The 11,638-nt window shown below is 45.9% G+C and overlaps 1 protein-coding gene across 1 annotated transcript; it reads right to left on the reverse strand.

The window, feature by feature from the left end:
• Positions 1-380: 380 nt before the first annotated feature.
• LOC115104352 (transmembrane emp24 domain-containing protein 1-like) lies at positions 381-11,330 on the reverse strand. The gene is made up of 4 exons (XM_029625786.2): positions 10,797-11,330; positions 3,444-3,541; positions 3,008-3,194; positions 381-2,813 (listed from the first exon to the last, which is right to left on the reverse strand). Exons 1-4 carry the CDS (start codon positions 10,986-10,988, stop codon positions 2,595-2,597), a joined length of 696 nt encoding a protein of 231 aa, XP_029481646.1. The 5' UTR covers positions 10,989-11,330; the 3' UTR covers positions 381-2,594.
• Between the last annotated feature and the right edge of the window lie 308 nt (positions 11,331-11,638).

The following is an 11,638-nucleotide window of genomic DNA, read 5'->3' on the forward strand; positions in this document are numbered from 1 at the left end:
CAGTTTCCCCTCCCCGCCTCAGACCACTCCCAATTTCCCCTCCCTGCTCAGACCACTCCCAGTTTCCCCCTCCCTGCTCAGACCACTCCCAGTTTCCCTCCCGCTCAGACCACTCCCAGTTTCCCCCTCCCCGCTCAGACCACTCCCAGTTTCCCCCTCGCCGCTCAGACCACTCCCAGTTTCCCCCTCCCGCTCAGACCACTCCCAGTTTCCCCTCCCTGCTCAGACCACTCCCAGTTTCCCCCTCCCCGCTCAAACCACTCCCAGTTTCCCCTCCCCGCTCAGACCACTCCCAGACAGTCCTAGCAACATTCTTGGTTGACAAATTGCTCTTTGCTAAGAAGCTGCTTTTGTTTTATTTACATTTTTTCAACTGAAAACACTCACAGTAAGGTACTTAATTGTTACCCAGAAATGATTTGATTTTGAGATAAAAACAGCTGCATTGGGCCTTTAATAGCTAGCACCTACCCAGACTGTTCTAGAAGTGTGGGGGATGTATTCTGAAATCTCCATCCCCTCCAGTGATTTTAGCGAGCTGTAGCCTGGCTGAATTCTGACACCACTCTCAGTACGGGTTCAACTTCTGTTCCCTATTTCCATACTAAACAAACATTGAGAAAATGAAATTATATTTGTACTGATAAAATTGTTTGACTGCTCATGTGCCAAATGCGTAATGAAATCCAGTGATTGTTTGTGTTAGGTATCTCCTGGGGCATAACCTCTCCTCTTGGTTTTATGTACAGTGCAGTTTGGTTTATTTAGATGATTGTAAATACATTGTGTGTAGGTGGAACTGTAGATTATTTGAGATCTCACTCATACTGCATTGTGTTCGATGCTACAGTTGATGTGTCAGTTAGGGATGAGGGATGATGACAGCCCTTAATATTATATGTTAGTGTATTGGGAGGGCCCCAAAAACCAAACGGTAAGGTGACTATTTGAAGGGATGAGGTGAAGGATGTTAGGAACAGTCCAATTAATCAGGTAGTGCTGGGTACTCCACTGCTGAGTGAGCACAGAAGTATACAAAGCTTTTAACAGCGAGGGTCATGCCATGTTCAGAAGAGAGCGTCAAACCATGTATGTTCCAGTGGATGCCTTGCGCAAGGGTCAGACGGTAGAGCATTGTGCTTGCAACACCAAGGGTCGTAGGTTCGAATCCTGCTGGGGCCACTCATACGTGAAATGTATGCACGAATGACTGTAAATCACTTTGAATAAAAACCTCTTCTATATGGCTTATGCTGTATGTTATCATTATACAGTTTATACAATTACCCTTACTACAGTATAAATAAAGAAGGGCATATACCAGTAATGTGATTATAATGTAGTACAGTGTCAATAATAGATCCAACTGATGTCAACTGCAGAACTTTGCGATATGCCTTTAATCCAGTGCTGTTTTATGGTAGCCAATAAGATTGCCTTATTTTCTTTTGCTGCACACTTTTGACACTCAAATTTGCACTATTGTACCTGTAATTGAAAGGAATGGATCAGTGAGATTTTATGGTTTTATAAATACAATCTTTTTTCAAATGAATGATTGGATCTGGTTTTGTGGTGTTGGAGGTGTATATAACAACTATGCTTGTGGTTGACTTTGCAACATTCTCCTGGCAGGAATCATTTTTGGAATGTCTCAACTCTTTGGCTTCGTCTCACCAGATCTCTGTCAAACACTATACCTTTCAATAAAAATGTAATATCTGTAATTCAATAAAACCATCCCATGAGGACAGCCATTGTTGCATGTAAGACTTATTTCTCTTGCCTCATAATTAACTGACTGATAACCACTGCAGCTTTTAATGTAAGCTTGGGATCAGTGGCTTTGCGAGGCTACTCTTTCTCCAGAATTAATTTATTTCAGAGTAGAATGTTTTTTTGTGTGTGTGTTTATTTTTCTGTAGTTGTGTTATAACCATGTCATTAAATAAATTATATTTGTAATGTCACTCTTAAGATCCCATGTTAAAAACATACTACCACATGATCTGCTATTGCATTGGTTTCTTGTTTGATAGATTGACACTAAATTGTCAAGACATCATTACACAGTGTTTATGACTCACATACAAACATGCACTTTTCTGCCACTCAAAAGCTGAATCAAGCTCATCACACACAAACATCACTAAATCCTTACTAACAGTCCCTCATTTACCAAACATCACTGTTGTCAATAGTCTCTCTTCTTCAATCTCTGAAACCATTACTTTACAGTAGGGTCCTGTTAGTCCCAACACCCTTCTATGGCATCTTTGTGGAAGATACCACTGGGAAGGGTATGGGGGTGGTGGAAGATACCATTGGGCCGGGTGTGGGTCTGCTGGAAGATATCACTGGGCATGATGTGGGGGTGGTGGAACATACCACTGGGAAGGGTGTGGGGTGGTGGACGATAACACTGGGAAGAGCGTGGGGGTGGTGGAAGAGACCACTGGGAAGAGTGTGGGGGTGGAGGAAGATACCACTGGGAAGGGTGTGGGGGTGGTGGAAGATACCACTGGGAAGGGTGTGGGGGTGGTGGAAGATACCACTGGGAAGGGTGTGGGGGTGGTGGAAGATACTACTGGACACTAGGGTTTGCAGACCCTCTTGTCGTCGAAGAGGCGTCGGAGGGTGTAGACCTGTGTGACGGCCACAGTCAGGATGACCAGGAGGCTCATGGAGGACCAGAACGAGACCCTCCACAGATTGTCCTCCAGTAGATAGCGGTCCCGGGCCTCGAAGGCCCTCAGCATGGTCTGAAGCTGCCGGCTCCGCTCCAGGTGCCTGTGCACTGAGTCCATGGTCTCCTACAGGGAGAGGCAGGGAGAGAGACAGTGGGTAAGGTGGGAGAGGATAAGAGAGAACACAGGAATGTATAGAACATTGACAGCAGGAAAGAGAGGAAAAACATGAAACAGGAGAGACGAGCAGGATGAAAAGACAAAATAAAGACACCAGTCCCAGTGGCTGAGCGTTTGGGTGTTCCTCCTGTCCTTCTCACCCTGATGTCTTCCAGTTTGTACTCCACCATGCTCTCTGGCTCGGCCATGTCAGCCCACTCTTCATCGCCCCAGGTGTCCCCAGGCTGGCCCTCCACGATCACCTCGAAGAACACCATCTTCTCAGAAAGCTTACTGAAGCTGTTGTCAAAACACAGCCGGTAGTCTCCATCCTCTGTAGGCTCCACCCTGGGAGACGGACCAATGAAGAAGAACAACATGATGTCAGAGAGGGTCAGAGCAAGTCAGACAGTATTCAGACTGTCATATAGAATAGTGTAGAACTTTACTGTCTGTAAGCCAGAGGATGGAAAGGTGTCTTTTGCATCACCTTACAAAAACTTTGAACCACACACCATCGAGCATGGTGAGACCTTCATACCATTCCAGAGAAGTTACAGGAGGTCAGGGTTGTGTTAGTAGGTTTTGCCCACTCACGTGTGGATGCCGTCAGATGTCCTGAACTCAGAGGCCAGCTTGTATCCGCTGGGGGAGATCAGGGTGAAGCCCACATCCAGGCCTGCACCTGCAATCACCTGGAACAGGAGGAAATGGATGAAATGATATTATAATCTAACTCAAAGTGTTCCTATGAGAATATCCAGTGTTATAGACAGACACTATGGACAGACTGAAATCCACCATGCCTACACACACACACGTCTTCACTTCCATACATACTGTAGACACATGAACACTGTGGTGGTGGTATAGTCAGTGTTGTAGTGGTGCCCGGAGAAGTGATTTTACATTAATTTTGCCCATTTCCAAAATGACAACGGAAAAGTGCCCTGTGTAAAAAATGGAATGACAAACAGTGACATACACTCTGAATGGCCTAAAATGATAAATCCCATAATAGTCTTTCACAGTCAGGCTGAACCAAGCTGTACCGTGCAAATAAGTTAACAGGCTTACTATTGAAACAGATAAATTAGGCTGTCAACTGAGTCAGAAATTCAGTCAGGTTTAAAAAAAAAATAGGCTTTTCAAAGTCACACTTAACAGAAAAACTGGTCTGGGATAAATAAATAAAAAACCGTTTTTGAGTGTAGTTACCTTTCAATTCAAGTGCACAAGCACCCAGCACTGTTGTTTGGTTAGCTGTGTTTCTGTAGCACATGATATTGAGTTTGCAAAACAAATGACCACTGAATTGATGCAGGTAATCATGATATCATTCGGCCAGGTAAGCATAGACTACTTTGTAGCTAGTTAACATTTCATTAATAAGGATTTTGGGAAAGACTCTATGCATTGTTACATTTTTCCTGATCCTTAATTGTTTGAAACCTGGATGTTTTACTTCATATGAGTCATGTCTTACTTTGCTTGAAAGTAGCCTAAAGCCAAAATCCCACCATCGAAACGTAGAGGCAATTCCTTCAGAAAGACTTCCTCATATGCGTTCTCCTGCTCTATTGGTTTTCTATACATCTTCTGTCATTGTCTAGCAGCCAAAGGCATTGTCCTAGTCATATTAGCAACCCATGACAGTTGTTGCATCTTTAGATCTCCCTTCTTTCTACATTTCTAACAGATGTTTCCATCTCTGTCCATGAAATCGCTTTTTAGAACAGTGTTTTCATTCAAATGTCATTTTGGAACATTTGTGCATAGGTCTACCTCATAATAGTTTATCAACATTTTAAGATATAAATTCTGATTTGTTCAATCGGCCTTATTAACTGATATGGTGTATACCTCCACTACACTACTTTGATATGCATTGTGGGGATTAAGAAGTGAGTATACGCAATGCCAAATGAAAAATAAGTGGGTATACTGTGTATACCTGCATATACCTTCCACTACAACAATGGATATAGTATTTGTTCCAAGTATTTGCACAGCTCATGGTTCATCCGGTCATTAGCAGTCTCAGATTGCCATATTCAAACTCTACAACACAGTAGATATGAGTTAAAATAGATCCACCAGGTCAAGACCAACCGACAGTAACTTCAGCTAAAGCTACAATCCCAACAGCAAGGAGAGACTAGCCAGTATACCCACTCCCAGCACCTGTCTGTTCATGTCAAAGTAACACCCACTCCCCAGCACCTGTCTGTTCATGTCAAAGTAACACCCACTCCCAGCACCTGTCTGTTCATGTCAAAGTAACACCCACTCCCCAGCACCTGTCTGTTCATGTCAAAGTAACACCCACTCCCCAGCACCTGTCTGTTTATGTCAAAGTAACACCCACTCCCCAGCACCTGTCTGTTCATGTCAAAGTAACACCCACTCCCCAGCACCTGTCTGTTCATGTCAAAAGTAACACCCACTCCCCAGCACCTGTCTGTTTATGTCAAAGTAACACCCACTCCCCAGCACCTGTCTGTTTATGTCAAAGTAACACCCACTCCCCAGCACCTGTCTGTTCATGTCAAAGTAACACCCACTCCCCAGCACCTGTCTGTTCATGTCAAAGTAACACCACTCCCCAGCACCTGTCTGTTTATGTCAAAGTAACACCCACTCCCCAGCACCTGTCTGTTTATGTCAAAGTAACACCCACTCCCCAGCACCTGTCTGTTCATGTCAAAGTAACACCCACTCCCAGCACCTGTCTGTTCATGTCAAAGTAACACCCACTCCCCAGCACCTGTCTGTTTATGTCAAAGTAACACCCACTCCCCAGCACCTGTCTGTTTATGTCAAAGTAACACCCACTCCCCAGCACCTGTCTGTTCATGTCAAAGTAACACCCACTCCCCAGCACCTGTCTGTTCATGTCAAAGTAACACCCACTCCCCAGCACCTGTCTGTTCATGTCAAAGTAACACCCACTCCCCAGCACCTGTCTGTTCATGTCAAAGTAACACCCACTCCCAGCACCTGTCTGTTTATGTCAAAGTAACACCCACTCCCCAGCACCTGTCTGTTTATGTCAAAGTAACACCCACTCCCCAGCACCTGTCTGTTCATGTCAAAGTAACACCCACTCCCCAGCACCTGTCTGTTTATGTCAAAGTAACACCCACTCCCCAGCACCTGTCTGTTCATGTCAAAGTAACACCCACTCCCAGCACCTGTCTGTTTATGTCAAAGTAACACCCACTCCCCAGCACCTAACACCCACTCCCCAGCACCTGTCTGTTCATGTCAAAGTAACACCCACTCCCCAGCACCTGTCTGTTCATGTCAAAGTAACACTCCCCAGCACCTGTCTGTTCATGTCAAAGTAACACCCACTCCTGCACCTGTCCAGCACCTGTCTGTTTATGTCAAAGTAACACCCACTCCCCAGCACCTGTCTGTTCATGTCAAAAGTAACACCCACTCCCCAGCACCTGTCTGTTCATGTCAAAGTAACACCCACTCCCCAGCACCTGTCTGTTCATGTCAAAGTAACACCCACTCCCCAGCACCTGTCTGTTTATGTTAAAGTAACACCCACTCCCCAGCACCTGTCTGTTCATGTCAAAGTAACACCCACTCCCCAGCACCTGTCTGTTCATGTCAAAGTAACACCCACTCCCAGCACCTGTCTGTTTATGTCAAAGTAACACCCACTCCCCAGCACCTGTCTGTTCATGTCAAAGTAACACCCACTCCCCAGCACCTGTCTGTTCATGTCAAAGTAACACCCACTCCCCAGCACCTGTCTGTTCACTCCCCAGCACCTGTCTGTTCATGTCAAAGTAACACCCACTCCCCAGCACCTGTCTGTTCATGTTAAAGTAACACCCACTCCCCAGCACCTGTCTGTTCATGTCAAAGTAACACCCACTCCCCAGCACCTGTCTGTTTATGTCAAAGTAACACCCACTCCCCAGCACCTGTCTGTTTATGTCAAAGTAACACCCACTCCCCAGCACCTGTCTGTTTATGTCAAAGTAACACCCACTCCCCAGCACCTGTCTGTTCATGTCAAAGTAACACCCACTCCCAGCACCTGTCTGTTCATGTCAAAGTAACACCCACTCCCCAGCACCTGTCTGTTTATGTCAAAGTAACACCCACTCCCCAGCACCTGTCTGTTCATGTCAAAGTAACACCCACTCCCCAGCACCTGTCTGTTCATGTCAAAGTAACACCCACTCCCCAGCACCTGTCTGTTCATGTCAAAGTAACACCCACTCCCCAGCACCTGTCTGTTCATGTCAAAGTAACACCCACTCCCCAGCACCTGTCTGTTCATGTCAAAGTAACACCCCACTCCCCAGCACCTGTCTGTTTATGTCAAAGTAACACCCACTCCCCAGCACCTGTCTGTTCATGTCAAAGTAACACCCACTCCCCAGCACCTGTCTGTTCATGTCAAAGTGCACCTTCTGTTCATGTCAAAGTAACACCCACTCCCCAGCACCTGTCTGTTTATGTCAAAGTAACACCCACTCCCCAGCACCTGTCTGTTCATGTCAAAGTAACACCCACTCCCCAGCACCTGTCTGTTCATGTCAAAGTAACACCCACTCCCCAGCACCTGTCTGTTCATGTCAAAGTAACACCCACTCCCCAGCACCTGTCTGTTCATGTCAAAGTAACACCCACTCCCCAGCACCTGTCTGTTCATGTCAAAGTAACACCCACTCCCCAGCACCTGTCTGTTCATGTCAAAGTAACACCCACTCCCCAGCACCTGTCTGTTCATGTCAAAGTAACACCACTCCCCAGCACCTGTCTGTTCATGTCAAAGTAACACCCACTCCCCAGCACCTGTCTGTTCATGTCAAAGTAACACCCACTCCCCAGCACCTGTCTGTTCATGTCAAAGTAACACCCACTCCCCAGCACCTGTCTGTTCATGTCAAAGTAACACCCACTCCCCAGCACCTGTCTGTTCATGTCAAAGTAACACCCACTCCCCAGCACCTGTCTGTTCATGTCAAAGTAACACCACTCCCCAGCACCTGTCTGTTCATGTCAAAGTAACACCACTCCCCAGCACCTGTCTGTTCATGTCAAAGTAACACCCACTCCCCAGCACCTGTCTGTTTATGTCAAAGTAACACCCACTCCCCAGCACCTGTCTGTTCATGTCAAAGTAACACCCACTCCCCAGCACCTGTCTGTTCATGTCAAAGTAACACCCACTCCCCAGCACCTGTCTGTTCATGTCAAAGTAACACCCACTCCCCAGCACCTGTCTGTTCATGTCAAAGTAACACCCACTCCCCAGCACCTGTCTGTTCATGTCAAAGTAACACCCACTCCCAAGTAACAGCACCTGTCTGTTCATGTCAAAGTAACACCCACTCCCCAGCACCTGTCTGTTCATGTCAAAGTAACACCCACTCCCCAGCACCTGTCTGTTCATGTCAAAGTAACACCCACTCCCCAGCACCTGCACTGTTTATGTCAAAGTAACACCCACTCCCCAGCACCTGTCTGTTCATGTCAAAGTAACACCCACTCCCCAGCACCTGTCTGTTCATGTCAAAGTAACACCCACTCCCCAGCACCTGTCTGTTCATGTCAAAGTAACACCACTCCCCAGCACCTGTCTGTTCATGTCAAAGTAACACCCACTCCCCAGCACCTGTCTGTTTATGTCAAAGTAACACCCACTCCCCAGCACCTGTCTGTTCATGCACCTGTCAAAGTAACACCCACTCCCCAGCACCTGTCTGTTCATGTCAAAGTAACACCCACTCCCCAGCACCTGTCTGTTCATGTCATGTCAAGTAACACCCACTCCCCAGCACCTGTCTGTTCATGTCAAAGTAACACCCACTCCCCAGCACCTGTCTGTTCATGTCAAAGTAACACCCACTCCCCAGCACCTGTCTGTTTATGTCAAAGTAACACCCACTCCCCAGCACCTGTCTGTTCATGTCAAAGTAACACCCACTCCCCAGCACCTGTCTGTTCATGTCAAAGTAACACCCCTCTCAGGCAGCAGAAACATAAGGAAGGAAACACAGCATGTTAGGCCATATAAACTAGGCCTTAGGCATGAGTCACTACCATTGCCAGTGTGGTGTCATTGACTTGGTTGAGAGAGGGTAACAGACGGACAGACAGACAGACAGAGACAACCAGGCAGACAGACACACACCACAGACTGCTGTATAAAACGTCCCAATCCCCACAGTCCTTCAGCTTGCTCTCTCAAGCTGTCATCTCTCTCAGCCCTGTGCGTCTCAGCTGTTGCTGTGTGAATACCACAGTAAGCCTGCCAGGCTCCACACACACACACACACACACACACACACACACACACACACACACACACACACACACACACACACACACACACACACACACACACACACACACACACAGTCCACAGAAATGTGTCACGGCTTGGTGGGTTGGGTGGTGAGGAACATGACATCCTATCACAGTCATGTGTCTGCCAGAGGGCCTTGGTACAGTGTGAGGATTGGGAACAGGGTTTCCAGTATGTAGAGTAGGCATTGATACCGTAGCATGATGAGCATCACTTCAACTTTAATCTATGAAGAGCCTAACTAGTAGTGGTTTACACTTTTATACTAGTCAACTGACTAACTCTGCAACCGTGTCTTCTAAATGACTAAAATGCTATATATAAATTGTAACAAGGTCGGGCCAGGGATGGCGCAGCTTCATATTTAATATGCATTTTGCAGCAAAGCGCATGACTACTAACACAGCAAGTAGGCCTACACTTGGTGGTAAGCGCTCTCCTTCTCTTTACATGTCTAGAGGAGAAGAAGAAGCCACAAGCCTACTACAGCTACTATAGCTCAGAGGTTAGTTAGAGTATCTGGCCTTATGCTGACACAGTGGATCCTTGGTGGTAAGCGCTCTTCTTCTCTTTACATGTCTAGAGGAGAAGAAGAAGCCACAGGCCTACTACAGATACTATAGCTCAGAGGTTAGTTAGAGTATCTGGCCTTATGCTGACACAGTGGATCCCTGGTGGTAAGCGCTCTTCTTCTCTTTACATGTCTAGAGGAGAAGAAGAAGCCACAGGCCTACTACAGCTACTATAGCTCAGAGGTTAGTTAGAGTATCTGGCCTTATGCTGACACAGTGGATCCTTGGTGGTAAGCGCTCTTCTTCTCTTTACATGTCTAGAGGAGAAGAAGAAGCCACAGGCCTACTACAGATACTATAGCTCAGAGGTTAGTTAGAGTATCTGGCCTTATGCTGACACAGTGGATCCCTGGTGGTAAGCGCTCTTCTTCTCTTTACATGTCTAGAGGAGAAGAAGAAGCCACAAGCCTACTACAGCTACTATAGCTCAGAGGTTAGTTAGAGTATCTGGCCTTATGCTGACACAGTGGATCCCTGGTGGTAAGCGCTCTTCTTCTCTTTACATGTCTAGAGGAGAAGAAGAAGCCACAGGCCTACTACAGATACTATAGCTCAGAGGTTAGTTAGAGTATCTGGCCTTATGCTGACACAGTGGATCCCTGGTGGTAAGCGCTCTTCTTCTCTTTACATGTCTAGAGGAGAAGAAGAAGCCACAGGCCTACTACAGCTACTATAGCTCAGAGGTTAGTTAGAGTATCTGGCCTTATGCTGACACAGTGGATCCCTTTGTAAACACTTCCCCTGCCTTGACCCTTCATGCTGATGCCAGCAGCTTGTCAAGCTGGCTTTGTCTTATAGACTCCACCTGTATGGAAGGAAGATGCCTTATCTTATTATTTGCATCTGAGCAAAGTCCTTTGGCTGTAACAATAAAGCATCCAGTAACTGACCGACTAATGCACCTTATAACATAGTTATAATAGAGGCACTAAATTGCACCACACACATACAGACAGACAGAGAGAGAGAGAGAATGACACAGAAAATGTCAGCTCTGTTTTCAATACCACAGAAAACTAAATTGTCCAAGCCTGCTACCTGGTATTCTACTTCCAGGCTTCCGTTCTTCGTAGCTGTTTGGTAGAAACATTCTGTTCTACCGGCAGGGAGTTGAAACGTGAATTCAGTATCTTGGCTTTGTCCCAAGCCTAAAGTGAAGTCCACAGATACAACGAAACAAGACAGCAAATAGAGTCTTACAGCAACGCTCAGATCAAACATGGAACCCATTTGTAGCCTAGAAGCGACTTTGGACTTCAGTAAAAGTTACAATCACTGTTGACTCATCGGCAGCTATGAATGCTTGTTCTTGTAGTCTAGTAGCCTACTTCGCTTCACTCATACCGCATTGTACACGTACATATTCCATAGACTGTCAGCGACCACGAGCTGTAGGCTATTTATTGCTTGTGATCAAAGTTAGTCATAGCAGAAATCAAGTCGCCTACTTCACCGAACAACTAGCTTCAGATCAGTTCTGACCACTTGTGCGCGCAACTGAAAGTGAGTCGATTTTATGGCATCTCATCCAACCTATTATATCGATGTTAGACTAGACCGCTGGAAGAAAGAAATCTCACACTGTAGCCCTTCTTTTACAATAACTTCTACAATGTAGCGCGTGTGATTGACTGGAAGGGTGTGCAATACCAATGTATTGCAGTGGTGTGAAGTACTTCAGTAAAAATACTTTAAAGGACTAATTACGTCGTTTTTTGTATCTGTACTTTACTTTACTATTTATATTTTTGACAACTTTTACATTTACTTCACTACATTCCGAAAGAAAATAATGTACGTTTTACTCCATACATTTTCCCTGACACCCAAAAGTGGTCTAATTTACACTCTTATCAAGTAAACATGCCTGGGTATCTCAA

Source organism: Oncorhynchus nerka, unplaced genomic scaffold, assembly GCF_034236695.1.
Source record: "Oncorhynchus nerka isolate Pitt River unplaced genomic scaffold, Oner_Uvic_2.0 unplaced_scaffold_974, whole genome shotgun sequence".
Lineage (NCBI taxonomy): Eukaryota > Metazoa > Chordata > Actinopteri > Salmoniformes > Salmonidae > Oncorhynchus > Oncorhynchus nerka.

Bases quoted from the DNA above. Each gene is read 5' to 3' on its own strand.
- LOC115104352 (XM_029625786.2), bottom strand. From the start codon at position 10,988: ATGGGTTCCATGTTTGATCTGAGCGTTGCTGTAAGACTCTATTTGCTG. The intron at 3,542-10,796 runs GTAGCAGGCTTG...CTCCTGTTCCAG, and splicing joins GCCTGGAAGTAGAATACCAG to GTGATTGCAGGTGCAGGCCT. The intron at 2,814-3,007 runs GTGAGAAGGACA...CTCTCCCTGTAG, and splicing joins ACAAACTGGAAGACATCAGG to GAGACCATGGACTCAGTGCA.